Source organism: Arvicola amphibius, chromosome 15 (genome assembly GCF_903992535.2).
Source record: "Arvicola amphibius chromosome 15, mArvAmp1.2, whole genome shotgun sequence".
In the NCBI taxonomy this organism is placed as follows: domain Eukaryota; kingdom Metazoa; phylum Chordata; class Mammalia; order Rodentia; family Cricetidae; genus Arvicola; species Arvicola amphibius.
In genome coordinates, this window is record NC_052061.1 from 36,272,425 (window position 1) to 36,294,628 (window position 22,204).

Consider the following 22,204-nt stretch of genomic DNA (forward strand, 5'->3'; position numbering starts at 1 on the left):
TGGTAATTTCTGATGTTGGGTTTCAGAACTCGAGAGTGCACTATGTTATAAAAGTATAGTTTTCTATACTTTGGTGTGCTTTGACTCTTCCTTAGTTAAAAATCTTTATGTTGACTGATTTTTTTAAAAAAGATTTATCTATTTTATTTTGTGTGTATGAGTGTTTTGCCTTCGTTTATGTATGTATACCACTTGCATGCCTGGTACCCTCAGAGGTCAGAAAAAAGGAACTGGAGTTACGGATATCTGTGAGCCACTATATGGGTGCTGGGAATCAAACCTGGGTCCTTGGCAAAAAGCAGCAAGTACTCTTAACTGCCTAGCCATCTTTCTAACCCCAATTACGTTCCTTTGAAAAAGTGGCTTGCCTGGCAGTGGTGGTGCATGCCTTTAATCCCAGCACTTGGGAGGCAAAGGCGGAAAGATCTCTGTGAGTTCGAGGCCAGCCTGGTCTACAAGAGCTAGTTCCAGGACAGGCTCCAAAGCTACAGAGAAACCCTGTCTCGAAAAACCAAAAAAAAAAAAAAAAGTGGCTTGTTACCTGGAGGTGGTGGCGCACGTCTTTAATCCTAGCACTCAGGAGGCAGAGGCAGGCAAATCTCTGTGAGTTCAAGGCCAGCCTGGTCCCCAGGACAGCCAGGACTACACAGAGAAACCCTGTCTTGAAAAACCAAAAAAAAGTTTTTTTTTAATAAAAGTTACTGTCATTATTTTATTTATTATTAATATTGTTATTACCATTGTGTGTGTGTTGAGTGTTGTGTGCATACATGCTGTGCAGTTCTTGTGGAAGTCAGAGGACAGCTTCATGGAGTTGGTTCTCTCCCTCCACTTTCATGTGGGTCCCTGGGATCAGACTTCAGGGGTCAGACAGCAAGGGCCTTTACCTGCCGAGCTATCTCATCAACCACAGTGTTTGACCTGGAACTCACTGTATAGACCAGGCTAGCCTCAACACTCACAGAGATCTGCCTGCCTCTGCCTCCACAGTGCTGGGATAAAAGATGTGCACCACCAACGCCCAGTCACAATGTTTGATTTTTAAAAATTGTCTCCATCTTCATATGCTAATCTATTTATTAGCTGCTAGTCATTTTCTGTTATTACTTAACACAACATAGATCCCTAACAGATATCATTCTGCCTGTTGATTTCTTTACTAATTTTCAGAACCCTTGGGTTTACACACATGACCTCAGTTTCTCCAGTTTCCTACAATTGTAATGGTCCGTCCCATTCTCCAGTACCTTTATGGGCTGGCTGATGAAGACATCTTGAAGCACTGATAGCAGCATCGAAATAACCCAGCTGGTGGCTTGGTCTTTGCTCAGCTCCAGGCTATAAAGTGTTGTGAAAAAGGCTGAAGCCAGGCTCACGACACCTAGGAGGAGCCAGCAGCTGTACTTCAACCATCTGACCAGGCAAAAAGACACACGCTTCTTCCCTTCTTCTGGGCTTAGGATGGGGAAACTGGTCGTGTGCCTGAAGAATAGAAACTGAAGGAATCGTTTCCGGCCAGATACCAAGAGAAAGTTTCCGGGTAGGGACAGGGGTCCAGAGTGCTTACCTGCTTGGCCCTCCCTCCCTGGGAAGAATCTGTGTTTTCAGGAGTTCCTGGAGGCTTTGGAGTTGGCTAACTGCTTCTGAGAAGTCACAGGGCTGGTGGGCCTGAGCAGCACTGAACACACTTAAGTGGGATTTCAGTCTCTGCAGAACTTGGAGCAGGTAGTGGCAGAAATGGTGGTGGTTTTCTGCTGTGGATTTATTTCGGTTGACATGTTCACAGATGGGAGATTTCAGTAAATATGGATCAGAGGTGGAGATGAGCAGTTTATTAGGTGGCAGTAACGTTAACGTTTCCTGGCACTGATGGAGACAGGCTCTAGCAACTGCCTGCCGTACTGTTCCCTCCTGAGGGTGCAGACGCAGCTCACTAGTGTACGCTTCTGATCTTTGACTCAGACACTTTTAAAACCTTACTGAGCTTTTCCACCTGAGCTCCAGCACATGCAGCCTGGACTAGCGAGTTCCCAAACTGCATTCAAAATTCACAGATCGCGCCACCTCTCCATTCAAGGGAAAGAAACGATGACATGGCAGGCTCAGCCGATGGAATATGGGATCTCAATATTTTTTACATGTTTACAATTAGTACTATGGTTTTATTACCAGATTATCTAGAAGCCAAGAAACCAAAGCTATCAGCTCAAGCTATCAGCTTAGGGAAATTAAATAAGCATAAATTGTCTTGTGTTGAAAGGCAAAAATGAATAAGAACTTAAGGTTTGGTTTACAAGGGCGTGGAGTCGACGCTAGATGTGTTACTAAATCATTGGACTTTACCGTCTTCTCTCGGGGCTTCCGTCTGCTGGTGACAGCCTTGCTCTTCAAACTGAGAATAGAGGAGGCTGGATAAAAGTGTCACCAGCGCGCCAATGTCACAAGAACCCCACGAATTCTGTTCATGCTCCGAGAGCAGACGTGCATTTCTTCTGAGCAGGAATCCCACAGTTTGCTTTAATTCCTGGATATGGAACCGAGTTGAGAGGCTTCAGTCTGTCTTGCATTAGTCCAGCCCTGAGCGCCATTTACAGACTGGCAAGCCTTTTTCTTTTCATCAAGGGCCCATGCCTAGGGTAAGGAAAGAGTCAGCCCACAGTGGCTTCAAAACCACTTCTATGAGAGACTAGAGCACGAGAGAGGGACAGGTTGCTCAAACATCAAAAACTAACACAGCTCTGGGGTAGTAGTAGTAGTAGAGGCAGCCCCAACACTCAGACTCCAGAGCAGTTTGTAATCTTGGAAGAAAGTTAGAGCTGAGATCATCAACTCAGAGGACAGGACTTAGAGGAAGGACAGGAAAGGGACCAGAACACTGTGAGCCTCCCAAGGAGTCCTCCATGACTCTTTCCCACCACACAGATGGGGGAAGGTACTTTACATACAAAAATTAGATCGCAAGCTTACCGTGACCACCTGTGCAGGAGACGGGGACTCACACCCAAGACCTGAGGGGCAGGCAGCCTGGGTGGGAGGAAGTGGGGGCAGAGTTTCTGGTGGGTGAATCAACTGGAAGAGCCGCCCAAAGACAAGATGGGTAGGGAAGAGGATGATGGCAGTCTGGAAGCTGATGAGTATCTCTGACCAGGTCACAGCCAATGGACCTATGAAAGGAGAGCCTGGCTTAGCTTCCACCCTTCTGGGTTAGAGCTGCTTACGTGGGAACTTATCTGAGAGTCGAAAGTTTTCCATGAAAGTAAAGATCATGAGACTTTTTTTCTGAGTCAGGGTTTCTCTGTAGCTTTGGAGTCTATCCTGGAACTAGTTCTTGTAGCCCAGGCTGGCCTTGAACTCACTGAGATCCGCCTGCCTCTGCCTCCCGAGTGCTGGGATTAACGGCGTGCACCACCACCACCGGTGAGACGGCTTTATTTATCAACGAGAGCACCAAGAGAATGTGTTAGCATATGACGTCAGGGAAATGATGGCATACCGCGACTTGATCCCTAGCGCTTAAAGAGGGAAAGACAGTCAAAACATTGCGCACTGCGGACAGCACACATCAGGGCTCACATGTGCTTTGCTCACCCCTCTTGGCCGTGGTAGCACCCATCTTCCAGAACATAACGTTGATGACCATGTCGCAGAGGAGCAGCGTCATGCAGCACGAGAGCCGCTGCATTCTTGTAAACTGGCTCCAGGGATGTCGGGTTGCAACCGAGAGCCACAGGTAGTCCTGGGTGAACTTCTCTACGATCGTGGAGGGGAACAGGTGGCTAAAATGAGAAATTAGATGAGAAAATCCACTTAGTTTTTCTTCTGTGTGTGGGGCTTCAAGTGTGAGGTCAGAGGAGTCATTGCTCTCCTTATGCAGTGTGAGTTCCAGGGATTGAATGCAGGTCACCTTGCTTAGCAGCAAATGCCTTTACCATCCCACCAGCCTGAGCTTTCACTTTGAAGCAACCTAGACTGAGGCATGGTTTGTCCAGCAGCAAAATGCACAGCAGGTTCTCAGCCTCCACTTACCACCTTTCTGATCAAGCTTTCAGATAACATGTATTATATGAGATTAAAACAAGCTTTAAGACATTTCTTTTATCTTGTATGTGTGGGTATTTACTTTCATGTATGTCTGTGTACCACATGCCTGCTTGGTGTCCATGGAGGCCACAGAAAGGCATTGGATCCCCTGGAGCTTGAGGCACGATGGTTGTGAACCACTATGAGGGTACCATGGATTAAACCTGGTTCCTCTGTAATAGCAATAAATGCTCTAAAAACTGCAGAGCCATATCTCCAGCCCTGTATGAGCTCTTTATATCATATGAGATCTTAAAATAAAAAATGCCATAGTTGTGATGATCTAAACGCTTTTGGTAGATTTCTTCAGAAGTAGACTTCTATTCAAAATACTTCAGGAAATTCATGTTTTGATTGCCCTCTATACTCCTAATGCAGAGGATGCTGTGATATTTTGTTTGTGTTCTGACAAAGCTTACCTGGAGATCAGAGGTAGTGTCAAGCCACATAGCCTTTACTAGGTCAGGTAAACTATAAACTTTATGTTCATGTGACAATTTAAATACATTTTCAAAATTCACTTGAACTTCTCCCATTGAATGGTAGACTGTCTCTTCCCTGGGAAGCTCTACAGAGCAGGGTCACAAGAGAAAGCACCCAGATAGCCTGAGGCTGCCATGCTGGGGTAGCCATGTGTAGGTGCTATGTGGCTGACAGCCGTCACCACCTGCTGACCATGGTGCCAGCATGAAGTCTCAGATGACTACAGACCCAGCCAATCTGAAGGAAACCAACTACCCAGGTTTTCCCTTCCCTTAATTTCTCAAGATCATAACAAAAATAGGATGGTTGTTTCTTCTGTGGCAACAGAATGGGAGCGGCTTCTCAGATGTAAGGGCCGCTTACTGTTCCCGCCACACAAAGGGAGGAAAGGGAACATTCCTGAGGAGAGGTTAGGGACCACGTTTAGGCATTTTATCTAAGTTCACATGCTCGGCCTCTTGCAGCCATGCATTTTGGTCTGAGGAAGGAATTGCCAAGACGTGTCCAAAATCTGGGGGGTTGAAAAGTTTGATGGAGAGACGACGAGGAGTAAAGAGCTGAGATACAGTCTTCTAAGCACGCATTAGTGTCTGCACGGACAATTGTACCTGAAGGAAGAGAGCTCCCTCCTGGAGGCGGGTGTGAAGACCCGATCGCGCTCGCAGTGGCCCAAGTCCACGGCCAGCCAACAACTGCACTGGAAATGCCATTTCTTCTTCACAGTCATGTCGCTGACGATCACTTGGCTTACATACCTGCCGTCAGATCAAGGCCGCCGTGTTAGGAAGTGGACATCGACTGTCTGCCCTGGGATAAGAGGGTCACCTTGCACCTGCAGTGAGGACCCAGGTAAGCAACAGATGCTTTGCCAGGCAATAATGATAGGCAGGCAAGCCAGTCTCCCCTGCTGCCCTCAGGAAGGTCATGTCCAAGATGGCAGACTGCAGACTTCACTGCCTGAGAAGATGTGTGTGTGTGTGTGTGTGTGTGTGTGTGGAGAGAGAGAGAGAGAGAGAGAGAGAGAGAGAGAGAGAGAGAGAGAGTATCTTTCAACTTTCTCTGTTCCATGACTGATAATGTTCTATTATTTCTTAAAGCATTCCATGTGCCTCTATTTTCCACCACTGATATTTCACATTTATACTAATGACTTCTCACCCCATCTGGGTCTGCAGTCGCATCAGAACTAGAGGCTCTCAGGTCTTAGATCTGTTTTCTTCCTAACTATATGTTCTTTTTTAGTTTTCAAATGTGTGTATGTCTCCTGTGCATAGTGATGTGTGCACATGCTACAGCACGCATAGGGGATCAGAACGCAGCCGTGGGTGTCAGTCCTCTCCTTCTACCTGGTCCGAGACAGGGTCTCTTGCTCACAGCTGCGCCCATGAGAGATTCTCCTGTCTCCCCCTCCCCCCATTTGCTGTAGGAGTTCTGCAGAGACAAATGTACATTACCACACCTGGCTTTGTGTGGGTTCTGGAGATTCAAACTCAGCTTGTCACACTTTCATGGCAAGCACTTTAGCCCCTGAGCCACCTCCCTCCCCAACCCCTCAGCTGCAGTATTTTAGCCTTGAACTATATGTAGACTATAGAAGAGCAATGGACTGGTACACAGAGCACCAGCCGGCATCATGCTGCACAGCACAGTGATTAGTGCCTCCTGACGTCATGTCTGTAAATGTCTTAGGATGCCACAAACTACAACCCATATATAAGACAGTGATCTCCACCAGTCACTATTGTACACATTTTGATTGCTCCACTCACGAGCCCCTCCCACTGTCCTCCCTATCTCTTTGGGTCTCTCTAATCTTTGATACACAACAATCAAATGTTGAAGTAAAGCCGGTTAGTAACTACAATGGCTTCTAAGTGTTCAAGTGAGACTCTCTTATGGCCTCTTCCTTTAAATAAAAAACTAAGACTGATTAGGCTTAGTGAAGAAGGTATTCAAAGCTGAGCTAGGCAGAGCACTGGTGCTCCTGGGCCAAAGGGAAACCAACTTGAGAACACAAAGGAAAAGGTCTTGAAGGGAACTGAGATCACTACTATAAAGGACACACGAGTGAGAAAGCAGAACGGGCTACATGTTGACAATGGAGGAAATTCCTTGGGCGAGATCAGACCAGACACAACATTCCCTGATCCGGGCAACACTGTAACTCTCTAAAGTTCTCTGAAGGTTTCCAAAGACCCAGAAGCAACAGAAGAGGCTGCAGCTGGCAGAGCCTGGCTCATGTGGGCTACAGTAAGAAGTCGCTCCTGAATATGGCAACACATAGGGAAGGACCAGTGCCAGCGCAGAAGATGCAGAAGGAAATCTGGAAGATCCAGCTATGATCTTGGACGAAGAGGGCATCAGCAGGCGTTCAATGTAAATGAAGCTGTGCTATGTTGGAAGAAGAAGCCATCTTGGATTTTTATAACAGAGAGGAAAAGTCAATGCCCGGTTTCCATGCTGTGGGTGACTTGAAGTGGTAGCAAATGCTAATTTACCGTAAAATTCTTATTGTTCTGAGAAATTAGATTAAATCTCCTCTTCCTATGCTTTATAGATGGTTCAGCAAAGCCTGGATGCTGCACATCCATTTACAACAGGCAGATCTCAATAAGTTCAAAACCATCCTGGTCTACATAGAAAGTTCTCGGCCAGCCAGGGCTACACAATGAGACCTTTATCCATATGTATGGACACCTTATGTTTCCTGGTGGTAGTGGGATCAAGCCTTTAAGAATGTGTTGTTAATTAAGAAGACCTCCCCCACAAAAAATTCCAGAAGAGATATCCAAACCAAAAGATGTGAGTGACAACACAGGAATATAGAAAACATGCAAGGCACAGGTGACATGACCCCTCTGTAGACTAGAACTCAAAGACATGGAAAGGGCAGATGAAGATGTCAGCGATTCTGGTCCAAACAACCAATGATCTGGAAGAGGATACAGAGTAGCGGAGGACTTCAGTCCAGGACCCAGCGAGGAAAGTCAGAACAGTGAATGAAAGAGTCAGCAACATGCGTTTCATCAAGTCCTGTCTGAAAAAAAAAAAGACTTTGATTTCATGTTCAGTCTTTGTTCGTCATTGTCACCGTGACTGTCTGCTGGTCATGGGTATGACCAATAATGAGGGAGAGGGCTCGTCCTCCATTATACAACCCCTCCCTCGCCGTATCGTTAGTGTCCTTATTTCTCTCTGGGTTTTCTTTGAAGGTTTGAATCCAGCAGCCGCTCGTTATGATTTGGCTGAAAACATTACCGTTTACTATGGTAACTTGCTGGTCTCCAGCAAGGTTACAAGGGACCTAGATACCAGAGCCAGTGAGGGGCTCGGTGGCTAAAGGCTCTTGCCATCAAGTCTTACGACCTGAGCTCAGTTTCCAGAACCCATCTGGTGGAAGGGAGACTCTCATATCGTCCCTTTACCTCCATTCATGGGTGAACGGTGCACACGTACGCATACAAAATAAATTAAATAAATAAATAAATAAATAAATGTAAAAAAAATAAAAGAGAAAACAAACAAAAAATTAAAAGAAAAATAAGCCAGCACAGGGCAGGTACTTACCAAGAAGGGTTGTCACCAGAATTGTCATGCCACAGCCGAAGGCCATGCAGGTCCCCCAGCCAGGACCCAGTGGAGAGGAGGAAAACATCCAGCGCTCCCCGCTCAAAGACTCTCTTCTGTGGGTCACAAAGGTGGTGGGGCTCGCTGTGTCCCTCGGAGCCATAGAGGGTGATGACAACCTAAGACGCAATGAGGAGAGATAAAACAGGAGGCACTGGGACATGGTTGGGCTTTTCCTTAAGTGGAAGGAAGCAGCCCTGGGAAGTTGGATAAGTCCGGAGGGTTCCTCGCGTTACACTTCAGGCCTAGGCAATGCCAATCCCCGTGATTCCTTTTAAAGCACTATTGGACACCAAGATTTTGCCAGGTTAGAGTGTGCCTCGTCGCAGAAGACACACAGTAACGAACGTTGGTCTAACCTGGGCTGTTGTAGCAGCCCTCCTTCGATACCCAGTGTAGACCTGGATTAGGTAGTGAAACGCAGAGCCGGGGTCATTGTCAGCCAGGACGGTCAACTTCACCTGCGGGCAGAGAAGAAGCCATGAGCTTGCCAGGTCTCTATTCGGTAGAGCCCAGCTGGGAATAGGCTGCTCCGTGGCAGCGTTGGAACCCCATGGGAAGCAGTGGGAGGTGGTGTCGCCAGGCAAGCACCCAGGCCAGCAAAGTGACCAGAGGGATGAGGTCTGAAACTCCAGGCTCTGTCTTTAAAAGGGAACATCCTCAGTGTCACCTGAGGCCTCGGGCATCAAGCCCTCCGCCTCCCTCCTGCTCGGGAGGAGCGTGCAATGCAGAGGACACCCAGGGAAACTGGAGTTTCAGATGACTGACCGGTGAGGGCCATGGACTCATTTGCTGTTTATATGAAATGAAAACTAAGTTGCTGTCTTTTTAGTTTGTTTGTTTGAGACAGGGTTTCTTTGTGTAACAGCCTTGGCTGTTCTGGAACTTACTTTGTAGGCCAGGCTGGCCTCGAATTCAGAGCTCCATTTGCCTCTGCCTCCTGAGTGCTGGGGTTAAAGGTGTGCGCCACCACTGCCTGGCCTGTCTTGTACTTTTATTTTCTAAAGCTGGTAACATTTCACCCAGGACAACAAGAAACAGACACTCCACCTCCCAGAACGTCCAAGTATAAACAAGGGGCTGCAGTGTAGCTATTTGGTAGTGCCCTTGCCTAGCATGTATAAGGCCTTGAAGAAAAAAAAAAGAAGAAATGTATAAAACAGAAATTAAGAAAAAGCTGCCAAAATATTTCACTGTTTCAAATTTTTTTCTAATCATAGCTAGGTGTGGTAGCACTTGGGAGGCAGAGGCAGGTGGATCTCTGTGGGCTCAAGGCTACCCTGGGCTATGCAGTGAGTTTCAGGCTAGCTAGTACTACTCAGTGAGATCCCATCTAAAAGAAATTTACCCAGTCAAGTGTGGTGGCTCACATCTGTAATTTCAGCACTTGAGGATACCATGAGGTCAAGGCCAGCCTGGACTATATGGTATGTTTCTTGGGTCAGGTTGGGGTAGAGTATAAGACTGTGTTTTAAGACACAGAAAATAATTTTTAAAAATTTTAGCATTTATTTATGTTTGTGTAGGGTGGAGGCACAGGTGTGCCATGACACACAAGTGGAGGTCAGAGGTCAAAGGTCAACTGCTGTTCTCTCTCTCTCTCTCTCTCTCTCTCTCTCTCTCTCTCTCTCTGTCATGGGCATATTGGGGATCAAACTCAGTTCACTGGGCTTAATGCCAAGCACCTTTATCCAAGGAGCCATATCTCCAGCCCCAGAAAGCATTCTTTACTAGTTTTCTGTATGTTGCAGTTATGTTAAATTATAATTTGACTCAGCGTAACTTTTTCTCGTGTATAAGGTGCGATAAATATGAGTTCCATAGCTGGGAAGCGGTGATGGCGCACGCCTTTAATCCCAGCACTTGGGAGCCAGAGGCAGGTGGATCTCTGTAGGTTCGAGGCCAGCCTGGTCTACAAAGCAAGTTCCATGACAGCCAGGGCTACACAGAGAAACCCTGTGTTGAAAAAAAAAAAAAAACAAACAAAAATGAGTTTGATTTCAGTTGAGTTCCTACGACAGCTATTTCCTGGTTTATTTCTAATCTGCTTGACTTTTGTTATGATACAACCTTGGCACTAAACAAACAAAGAAACAACAACAACAAAAACCCCACAAAGAAACACAAAGAAAGAAAAAGAAAAAAGTGACTTTGTTTTGCAACAGTAGACATGCAGAAAAATGTAATACTACCCCCACTCAAATGTCTCTGCTCCCTGGCTTATAATGCCTACTTCCCCCATCTAACTTGACACACTCAAGACACGGTGGCCTTTGGAGCCCAGGCCTTCTCACCTTCTGCAAGTCTGCTTGATCCTTCCTCCAAGCCCACATGCCTAGGAGGATATAGAATCCTAAAAGGCTGGCCAGCAGTGACACCCCAACAGGGTTGCTGGTCACATGAAGAAGCAGTTTGATGGTGTTTTCCACATCTACCGTCCTGGGCAGAATGAAGAAGTCACTGCTGAAGAAGGTCAGGTGATTACAGAGACACTGCGTCTTCAGCATGGTGCTCTGCAGCCCTACCTGGAAGGAGATTGAAGACGCCAAGTCTAAGGTAGAGTGTGCTAAGGAGCAGCAAGCAGGAAATGCAACACTGGCAGCCTTGAGGCAGAAGAGGATATGAAGATTGTTTTCTAAACACTTATTTATGTGTATGTGCATGGCTGATGATGCACCACAGGGCATATGTGGATGCCAGAGGATGACTTGCAGAAATTAGTCCTCCCTTCTACCATATGGGCTCAAGGGGTTGCATTCAGGCTGTCTTGCTAGGCAGCCCTGCATGTGTGCAATCTTCTTCACTGATATTGCTGCATCCCCAGTTTCTAACATGGTACCTCATATGTAAGGTGTCCATTGAGTAAGTACAGAAAGAAAGAGTGTGTGCAGCAAATCCAGGGCCGGGGCTACCCTCGACAGGAGGGAGGGAGTGGAAACAGTGAGGGGTACGTATGTGCTTTCTATTATTCCTGAGAGTTTATTTTTAAGACTCTGGATGAGGCCAGGTGTGATGGCCTGTACCTATAATCCCAGCATTACCAAGTGCATCTCTATGAGATTCAGGCTAGCTTGGGCTACATAATTAGACCCTACACAATTAGTCTCAAAATAAAACAACAGCAAGAACAACCCCCAAATCACTCTGAATTAGAAAAATAATAACTTTGAGAAAGCTGAGTTACGGTATGTTTAGAACTTTTAAATTACTCCCTCTAATTCTCCATATGGGATAATATTTCTTCATAATGTGTATTTTTAAATTGTACCAGTAAGTATGTATGAATGGAAACTACCAATGTATGTTTGAATTGGTGAATGAAGGCCTCTAACATGAGCTCAGTGGTAGAGTGCTTCCCTAGCAAGCCTGAAGCCATGGGATTGATCCCTTCCACTGAAAATATTGCCTCCACGACTAATTCCTTAGTTCTGCCACACGATGCTAAGTCCTGGCTACTTAGTCACTACTCTCCTGTACTCAGAGGCAGCATCACAGAGAGCTTCAGTGGAGTAGAAGCATCCTGATGATTCTGTTATCGGTGCTTGTGTCCTGACAGCATAGACGCTCTTGAGTCTTGCTCTTCAATGCATGGTTTCTCTGAAACGTGGTGTGGCGGCATTGCCTGGCTCACCCACAGCCAACGGCAGAACCTGCTTCTTAAGATGCTCCTGACTGGGGGATTTGCCTGAGAAATAGCTGCCAGAAATTACTGTTTGAGGCAGTTGCTTTCTTGAGAATTCCATCTTGTGCTTGACAAGCTTTTTTCTTTTTTCTTTTCTTTTCGTTCTTTCTTTTTCTTTTTTTTTTTTTTGTTTTGTTTTTTTCAAGATAAGTTTTCTCTGTAGCTTTGGTGCCTGTTCTGGAACTAGCTCTTGTAGACCAGGCTGACAAGCTTTTTTTTTTTTAACATAGGGTCTCACTATGTATCTCAGGCTGGACTTGAACTCATGCCCCCCTGTTCTGCCTCCCAAGTGCTGGGCTACACACAAACACCACAACACCCAGATCAAGTCCCAGACCTTGGAGAAAGAGCTTCACAATTGCCAGGGGCTTGCAGCAGTGTGGTGTCCCTGAAGTAAACAGTAGATCAGGCTGGCACCCACAGGATCAAGGATATACAAGCTGGGTGTGGTGATGCATGGGAGAACTGGAGGCCAACCTGGGCTATGTACTGAGAGGTATGATGTCGTCTAAAAGGGTCAGACACCAGGGACAAGATGGTGTCTGTAAGTGTGACAATCTGTCCTTGCCTGCATGGGGTGTACAAGAATCTACAATGTATTCTTCTTTTTTTAAGTCTTACTTTTATTTTTATTTGTGTGTGCATGCATGTGTGTGTGCATGCATGTGTGTGTGCATGCATGTGTGTGTGTGCATGCATGTGTGTGTGTGTGCATGCATGTGTGTGTGTGTGTGTGTGCTTGAAGAGGCTAGAAGGCACTGGATCCCCTAGAGTTACAGGTGACAGCTGTAACCCAATACATGGGTGTTGGGAACGGAACTTGGGTCTTCTGGAAGAACAGGAAATGCTCTCAGCTGCTGAGCCACCTCTCCACCCCCGTCTGTAACATTCACAACTGGAAATGTTTTTCTTCTGTCTAGCAGGAGGCTTGTTTCTTTTAGCCACCGCAGATTTAGCAAACAGCTTCCACACCTGCTTTCTCTCTTTCCTTTATAGCTATCAGCTGGCACTCAGTGCCCGGCACTGCCAGGCTTGCCTGCAACTTCATTGAGATGGGAATTAGAAAAACACAGCTGTTCCAGAGACATATCTGCCAGGCTACCACAGGCCTCCGTCCTCTCTGTCCCCAGGATGATTTGTTTTCCTTCCTATTGCTGTTGTGTCTGGCCTATCCCCAAAGAGGGAAGGGAAAGGGTTGCAGGTAAGGTCTTAGAGAGCCCCCTACTTCCCTCTTACTTGGCATCCATCGCTCCTCCATGTCCTGTTGTTTCGGTCCCAGAAATAGCACTGGGTGACAGCAGTTACCACCGAGACCAGGACAGGTGTGTGCTGTGTGGCCTCTGTACTTTGATTTACCACCGCCATTATGTAGTAGGTGCCAGTCCCGTACTGCAGGCTCTCTGGTGTCAGCACCCATGTGTACTCCTCATCTTAGAACAAAGAATCATGGATTGTACTTCCAATGGGATGAAATACCTTCAGATCCACAACGACTATTGTTCATTATTATTATCTTGCAAATGAGGATACAAATCAAGTACCAGAAATGTGTACAATAAAGGCAGATGACACAATCCCTAACTCTGCATCCAATCCATTCTAGTAACAGGAATCATGTTCTTTTGATTCATGCACACTTAGGTGTAATGAATTGGAATGCACTGTGAGTTTTAGAAAATGAAACCATCATACTTGGGCTGTGTGGTGGTTTGAGTAAAATTGGCCCCCATAGGCTAATATATTTGAATAACCCAGTCATCAGGGAGTGGCAGTACTTGAGAAGGATTAGAGGGTGTGACCTTGTTGGATGGATGAAGTGTGTCACTGGGTGTGTGCTCTGCTGTTTCAAAAGTCCAGCCAGGCCCAGTGTCTCTCTCTCTTCCTGCTGCCTGCAGACATGGATATAGAACTCTCAGCTACTTCTCCAGCATTGTGCCTGCCTGCATGCTGCCATGCTCTCCTCCATGATGACAATGAACTAAACCTCTGAAACCACAAGCAAGCCCTAATTAAATCCTTTCTTTTGTAAGAGTTGCTGTGGTCATTCACAGCAATAAAACACTGACTAGAGACAGGCAATGTAGCTCAGTGAGAAGAGTGCTTGCCTAACATATATGAACCTCACATATACGGGGTTGATCCCCAGCACCAATAAACCCACCATGGTGGCACAGATCTGTAATCCTTGCTAGCACTTGAGAGACGGAGACAGATTCCTTACTTCTCTGATGATGTTATTTTGTCTTATATAAGACTTAGTATCTCTGACCCTTACTCAAATCTAAGACTAAAAATAAAAATCGGGATATGTATTTCATGTACATTCATCTATATCTTATCAAACTTGAAATAATATGATATGGCCATGGCACTAGAATTTTATTCCTTATAGTTGGTCTCAATTTTTTTTCATCCTAAGGATTGAATCTCAGCCTTGTCATACTAAACACACGTTCTACCACAGAGCTATGCCCCCTAATATGTTTATGAGTGTTTCAACCACACTGAAAGTTGAGTTTTATAGTATATACTCATGTTATCATTGGGTTCTATAATTAGGATTTTATAAAATTTGCTTTATCATATATATATACACTCTCTATACACACACACACACACACACACACATATATTGACAGTGGATTGGGTCAAGGTCACAACCATTAGGCGGGTTGGTTAAAAAAAACACACATGCTGCTTCATCTCATAGCTTCAGATGAACCTACAATTACCTCACAATCACAAATTAAAAATAAGAAAAACATATCGCCAATTAACTTTCAGATATCTGATGGCCGATACCTTTCTGCCACACCTGGTCCCTCGGAAGGCTGGTGTTGTGGTAGAAGTAAGTGTGGTTCGGTTTGTCCTGGAAGCCCAGGTAGAGTGTCATTAGAAGAGGACTTTCGGGTTCGATGGTCACAATAAGTGTTTTCTCCACAGAAGTGATATTCACTGTGATTGTGAAACGGTCTGTGCTTGTGTTGAGGTTGGTGGGCTGGATCTCCATGCTGGCATTTCTCCAGAGCACGATCTAGAAAGACAGTTAATCCTCTGGGTTAAGATGGGCCTTTCTGTTTTCCTTGTAGTGATGAGGTAAGGAATTTCCCAAGCTTTCTCCTTTGGGTCTTAGGACCCAATGCCAGGAATTAGTGAAGGGTATATAGTCTCAAATGGCTTCTCCTGGGACTGAGTAGGGTCTATCTCTTCGTGAAGCTTTCTGAGATATGCAACAAAATACTGGCCCTGACATGAATCCTTTTTTTAAAAAATAAAAACAGGGTCTCACTGTGTTGTAGAGAGGTTTCTGTCCCACCCCATCCCACAACCATTCAGTCTCAGAGAAACACACAGAGGCTTATATTAACTATAAACTGTTTGACTGTTAACTCAGGCTTATTATCAACAAGCTCTCACAACTTAAAATAACCCATAATTTCTGCCTATGTTTAGCCACATGGCTTGGTACCTTTTATCAGTGAGGCATTCTGGTCTTGCTTCCTCTGCATCTGGCAGGTGACTGCAGACTGAGCCTTTCGTCTTCCCAGAATTCTCTTAGTTGGGTGATCTGCCTATACTTCCTGCCTGGCTACTGGCCAATCGGAGTTTTATTAAACTAATACAAATGACAAATCTTTGCAGTGTATGAGAGCATTATCCCACAGCACTGGGTAGCCTTTCTGGCATAGAGAACTCACCCTGTATTCTAGATGGCATTGAACCCATAGAGATAGTGCTGGGATCTACGCGGCATCTACTTAGCTCTGACATGAGTCTAAAACGCAAAGTTATTGCATCTTTCCATCTTCTTTCCCAGCATGTCCTGTTTCCATCAAGTAACCGTTACCTCGATATCTTCTGTCAAATCACGGACTTGGAGCGATTGGTAATCAGAGCTTAATAGCACATTTCCAATACTTCCAACAATGTTCCTGTCATCCGAAGACTCAAAAGGGTTGAAAGCCAGTCCTGTTACCTGCCCAGGAAGCAAATTCCAGTTCTTCCAGTTGCCAAATTATTCTTCCAGGAGACCCCCTCCAACATATCACAAGGTAGCAACTCTAAATTAAATGCTGGGATTCCCCAACAATGTGTTAAGTACTGAAGGGATGTTAAACATTGTAATGCTGATGAGAAACAATGTGTTAAGTAAAGAAGGCGGTTAAACATTGTAATGTTGATAATGTGTTAAGTAAAGAAGGCGGATAAGTGCCTGGCGGTGGTGGCGGCGCAGGCCTTTAATCCCAGCACTCGGGAGGCAGAGGCAGGCGGATCTCTGAGTTCGAGGCCAGCCTGGTCTACAAAAGCTAGTTCCAGGACAGGCTCTAGAAACTACAGGGAAACCCTGTCTCGAAAAAAAAAAAAAAAAAAAAAAAAAAAAAAAAAAAAAAAAAAACCAAAAAAAAACAAACAAAAAAAAAAGAAGGTGGATAAACATTGTAATATTGACGAGAACCAATGTGTTAGGTAAAGAAGGGTAGTTAAGGGGCTGGAGAGATGGCTCAGAGGTTAAGAGCATTACCTGCTCTTCCAAAGGTCCTGAGTTCAATTCCCAGCAACCACATGGTGGCTCACAGCCATCTGTAATGGGGTCTGGTGCCCTCTTCTGGCCGTCAGGCATACACACAGACAGAATATTGTATACATAATAAATAAACAAATATTTAAAAAAAAAAAAAGAAGGTACAAGAGCTAGTTCCAGGACAGGCTTTAAAAAAGCTACAGAGAAACCCTGTCTCGAAAAACCAAAAAAAAAAAAGAAGGGTCGTTAAACATTGTAACGCTGATGAGAAAACAATGAAAGATAGCGCTCCATTTTGGGTCCTCACCACCTTTTTCACGCAGCTGCTAGTTTGTAGTAGGAAGCAAGTATTCTACACTCCAATACTGTTGGTGTGGTTTTTTTCTTTCTTTCTTTTTTTTTTACACTGAATCAGTTATGGTTCAGATAATCCCAGCTGTGTCAGTAGTTGAGTCAATTCAAATCACAAAACAAAATCTGCATATTTAATGCTCCCAAACTCTCTTACTGGATTTTTATATTTTTGAGACTTGCAACATAGCCCAGGCAATCCCTGAACCCTGAATTCACCACAATCCTCCTGCTGCTGCCTCTCAAGTGCTAGAAAACAGGCATCTGCCATCAGACCTAGCTATATACTAGGTGTGTGTGTGTGTGTTGCACACATGAGTCTGTGCATGCGAGAGTTTATGACAATGAGCAGACATGGAGAGGCCAGTGCAGGACACTGGGAATCTTCCTCTACTGCTCTCTGCCTGGGATTCTCACTGAAGTGGAAGCTTGTGTTTTTGTCTAGGTTGGCTGGTCAATGAACTCTCATAAATTGCCAGTCTCTGCATCACAAGCTGAGGTTACAGGCACATACAGCCATCCACCCATTCATATGGGTGCTGGAGATTCAAACTGGTTCTCTTATTGACAGAGCACATGTTCTTACCTACTGGGCTGTCTCCCAACCCCTCCTGGGACATTTTAAAGAGACCTTTCTCTTCTCAGTATGAAATATAAATTAGTGCCCACAGTCTTCCTTATGTGGCCCAGCTGTGGTGTATTCTCTCCCCTGCATTCCCACACAGCTGTCATATACCATTTTCATTCCCATCTCCACGTTCATACTCACTTGAAGGTTCACTCCTGGGTATTTATTCAAGAGTTCTTTCAGTGCTTCTGCGGATGGAAAACCTAACCTCAAGGGTGCGGGGCCACCCAGAGTATAAGTGCTCAGGGGCAAAGTTGATACATTGTGGCTGAAAGAATTGAAATGACAATCAGTTCCTGGATGCCATCTAAAAGTCAAAACCAAGATGAAACTTCCCCAGTTCTCCAGCCTGCTAACCTGCTCAACACCAGAGTAGCCACAGGAGAGGTCAGGGTCACTGCTGACTCCAGAGACAGGCTCTGTTGGTAAAATGCTTTGTGGATCTCTCCCAGGGCCATCAAGAACGTCTCCAGCATGTCCTCAACCTGCAGTTAGAGTGAGAGTCCAAGAAAGAAAAAAGAAAGAAAGAAAGAAAGAAAGAAAGGAAGGAAGGAAGGAAGGAAGGAAGGAAGGAAAGAAAGAAAGAAAGAAAGAAAGAAAGAAAGAAAGAAAGAAAGAAAGAAAGAAAGGGAACAACACAACACATATGTGGACTTTGGAACCTCATAGAAGTGTTTAGAATATCTCTAACAACTTCACATCACCCAAGAGGGCCAGCCAAGGAAATATCTATCTATCTATCTATCTATCTATCTATCTATCTATCTATCTATCTATCTATCTATCTGTGTGTATAAATAATATATATTATATTATAATGTATGATAATATAATAATATGAATATAATATATATTGCTCCATATTGATGAAAGAAACAGCTCTTATCTCAAAGCAGATGAGAGAGTTCATTCTGGGCTGAGTGACCAAGGTCCAGGACTCAGATTCAGGTCACCCAAATTCCATGTCCCATCGTGGTCACAGTTGGGTGAAGTTTTTATAGTGACAGAACAAACCAAGTCTTAAATGAAGGAGTTTTCAAATACATTGGTGGAATCATTAGATAGGTGGGTTAAAGAGATTGGGGGACTCTATTCTATAGGCCTCAGCTGCTGTCTGATAGCATTCTAAGGGTTTTGGTTACTGGGAATTAGGTGCCTGTTTGGATATTTCAAAGGATTTACCCAATGGTCACACAGATGCCAGATCACATTCGACAACAATGGTTATTAAGACGGCGAATGATGGCCCAAGATAACTTGGCTCTGAACTTGTACCATTCCAAACTCCCCATGATCACGGAAGCTCTAACTGGTTAATCAGCCCTGTGAGGAACTTCTGTTCCTGCCCCGACATGAGTTTCCATCAGTGTTCTCACGTTAGGTGCTCTTTGTGGGGTGGGATGACAAGGTGTCCTGTATCCCAGGCTGACCTCGAACTCACTCTGCAGCAAATGATCACTTAGTATTTCTGATCCTCCCGCCTCAATCCCAAATGCTGTGTACACTCAATCTATGGGGTGCTGCGGATGGAGCATGGGGCTTCTTGCAGGAAAGCAAGCACCTTACCAGCTGAGCTGCAGCCTCAGCAACACAATGAGTATTTAAAACCAGCTCCATTGAGATCAAATTCCCAAATGTGGTAGAACTCACCCACTCGGAGTACATGATTTTACATCTCTACATGTACCAATACCACAATCTGGCTTTTAAATTCATCCCCTTAAAATAACCTGGCCTACTCTGGCTTCCACAGACCTTATGCTTCTGGATATTTCCCAAGGCGAACTACAATAGATGGCCTCTCCTGGGTGCGGTGTTCCTGATGGTTACCCATGCTGTATCGTGTGTCCGTGTGTGCACAAGCTGCATGTACTTTATCCACCCCTCAGATCACACACAGTGGAACCGTTTCCACTTTGTGCTCTTTTTCTGTTTGAAAACCCCTCTTTTGAGCAAGTTTTTGTGTGGATCAGCCTTTTCAATTCTCTCCTGTATATAAACCGAAAGAGCAGAATTGCTAGGAGATGCAGCCAGACCAGTTTCTAACACTTTGAGGGGCTGCTGCTTTGTCTCCCAATATAACAATTTACAATTATGATTTCTCAGCATCCTTGCTAATACTTATTACTGACCATCCGTTTCTCTCGCTGTCTCTCTGATGTTGATTTAAGAAAGAGTCTCAGGCTGGCCTCAAACTCAGTGTGCTGCCAAGGATAACCTTAATATATAATATAACCTCATGGCCATCTGTCTCAGCCTCTTGAGTGCTGTAAGCACAGACATGTGTCATCACACCTGGTTTACCCATAGTTTTTGGTGTAAATTGTTATCACCCTTTTTCCCCTTCCTTCCTTCCTTCCTTCCTTCCTTCCTTCCTTCCTTCCTTCCTTCCTTCCTTTCCATTCCCTCACCTTCCAACAAGGTCTTGCTATGCATCCCAGGCTGGCCTTGAACTTTCTATCCCCCCCATCTCAGGCTCCCTAGTGCTGGGATAACACTATGTTCAGCTTCTTAGTTCTAACTTGCATTTTTCTAATGGCTAAGGGTGTTGGCTATCTCATGGAGGGTTTATAATATACGTTACTAAAGTCTCTTTCACTTGATCATGCAGTGAACATACTGTAGCCTCTGCACTGGTGGTGTGGAAAAAGAGACCGGAGAAGACTCAGTAGTTTCTTTAGCAAAGTCTCTTCTGGAGACTGGGGAGAGGCTGTGTGGCTGGCTGCTAAGGTCAAAGTTCCTGGCAGAGTGGGGCACCTGCATGCAACGCCCTTACCTGCTCAGAGTCTGGCTGAGGAACCTGCAGACTTCCTTCCCTGGTTGTTATTGTGCTTCCGAGAGCCTGCAAGGGGCAGATGCTTGTGGGAGTTTTGAAGTTCCTACTGCCGCTGTTCTGAAGCGGGATCATCATCAGCAACTGCTCACTCAGGTCGATGAGCAAATTGGCCACGCTGACCTAGGGACGTCAGAAAGGAGATGCATGTAACTCGTGACTATTTGAAATTTATTCTTGCCTTCTTACAAGCAGCTCAATAGTCTCTCCCTCCCCCTTCTCTCTTTCATTCTCTTCATATATGTATAAATGTATGTATGTTGCGTGCACATATTCACGTGGGTGAATGTGCACCTGGAGACCATATTGATGTCACGTGTCTTCGTCAGTTGCTTTCCACCATGTTTTTTGAGACAGGGTCTCTCATTGAATGGAGGTCTTATCAACTGGCTAGCTTAGCTGACAGCAAACTCTAGGGATCTGTCTGTTTCCATCTCTCCATCAGTAGGTTTCCAGACATGCAGGGGGCCACATCTGGCTTTTACGTAGGTGCTGCAGATGTGTATTCAGGTTCTCAAGCTTGTGTACAGGTACTTCACCAACTGAGATATTCCACAGCCCCACATCAATATCCATTATTGATATTACATAGTTCAAAGGTATTTCATCAGAAGAAACATCACCATTTGGCAGACAAGAAAAATATACGATTCCATACCACCTATGGGGGAGGATTGTGCTTAATGTTATTCTAAGGAACTCGGAGCGTTAAGTAGACAAGCTGTTTAAGTGAACAGAGTCAACTAAAAGAGGCATGCTTGGGAAAAGAGCAATGCCTGGCCAAATGCTGAGTAGGTGGGCTCTTTGTGAAGGCATGGGCGGCAGCATCAAAAATTTCCAGACAGCTAAAAAACAGAGATCAGGGAGAAGTTCTTAATACAAGAGAGAACACCAGTTCTCTTTTATGCAGGAGTAAAAAAAGCTAAGCAGCCAAATGCGGTGGTGCATGCCATTAATCCTAGCACCCAGGAGGCAGAGACAGGGGGATTGCAAGTAAGTTTAAAGCCAGCTCAGGTGGCATAGTGAGACCAATCAACTAACTACCAAAAGGAAATGCTAGGCAAGTTTGACTGGATGGTTACTGGATACCCACACAGGTGCTATTATTTTTATTTTGAGATGCTATTTCTTTTCAAAGTAATATTTATTAAAGGCTTCTGTAAAAATCAAAGGCATCAGTTGGGCAGTGGTGGAGCACACTTTTAATCCCAGCACTCAGGAGGCAGAGGCAAGTGGATCTCTGTGAGTTTGAGGCCAGCCTGGTCTACAGAGTGAGTTCCAGGACAGCCAGGACTATAGAGAGAAACCCGGTCCCAAAACAAGCAAACAAAGAAACAAACAAAAATCAAACACATTCCAAAATTTAAAAATAAGACACTGGCACAAAATATTTGAAGTATGGTTAACAACAGTTTGCTGTGGAATATTATTTTAAGATGCATTACATTCATTTATGCTGTGGAGCATTTGTTTAATGATGCAAAGATGTGTTGCATTCTTTTATGTTGCCTTTATTTAACTCTGTGAAGTTGTGTTACTTTGCCTGTCTAATACACCTAATAGTTTAATAAAGAACTGAACAGCCAATAGCGAGGCAGGAAGAAGGATAGGTGGGGCTAGCAGGCAGAGAGGATAAATAGAAGGAGAAGTCTGGGAGGAGAAATGGGGAAGCAAGAAAAGGAGAGAGGACATCAGGGGCCAGCCACTCAGCAACACAGCCAGTCATGGAGTAAGAAGTAAAGAAAGGTATATAGATAGAGAAAGATAAAAGCCCAGAGACAAAAGGTAGATGGGATAACGTAAGAAAAACTGGCTAGAAACAAGCCAAGCAACGGCCGGGCATTCATAAGTAAGAAAAAAAATCGCTTGTGTGGGAGCTAGGTCGTGAGCCACCAGAGAGCAAAGAGCCAAAGAGTGAAAACTAATCAACTACAATAGTTGTCTTAATAATAAAAGTCCTACTATAGAGCTACAATACTGAAAACAGCCTGATACTGG

At 44.9% G+C, this 22,204-nt stretch overlaps 1 protein-coding gene across 1 annotated transcript in view; it reads right to left on the reverse strand.

Moving 5' to 3' along the window:
- The window catches only part of Pkd1l3 (polycystin 1 like 3, transient receptor potential channel interacting), a 55,041-nt gene that overhangs the window by 15,651 nt on the left and 17,186 nt on the right, over positions 1-22,204 (reverse strand). The window contains exons 6-20 of the mRNA XM_042054206.1: positions 20,150-20,329; positions 17,731-17,858; positions 17,515-17,641; positions 15,720-15,848; positions 14,675-14,906; positions 13,109-13,302; positions 10,485-10,715; positions 8,550-8,651; positions 8,131-8,309; positions 5,172-5,318; positions 3,589-3,776; positions 2,968-3,179; positions 2,344-2,524; positions 1,568-1,754; positions 1,248-1,482 (exon numbers count right to left, since the gene is read on the reverse strand). Of these exons, the coding sequence (XP_041910140.1) occupies positions 1,248-1,482; positions 1,568-1,754; positions 2,344-2,524; positions 2,968-3,179; positions 3,589-3,776; positions 5,172-5,318; positions 8,131-8,309; positions 8,550-8,651; positions 10,485-10,715; positions 13,109-13,302; positions 14,675-14,906; positions 15,720-15,848; positions 17,515-17,641; positions 17,731-17,858; positions 20,150-20,329 (2,652 nt within the window). The remainder of the gene's footprint in view (positions 1-1,247; positions 1,483-1,567; positions 1,755-2,343; positions 2,525-2,967; positions 3,180-3,588; positions 3,777-5,171; positions 5,319-8,130; positions 8,310-8,549; positions 8,652-10,484; positions 10,716-13,108; positions 13,303-14,674; positions 14,907-15,719; positions 15,849-17,514; positions 17,642-17,730; positions 17,859-20,149; positions 20,330-22,204) is intronic.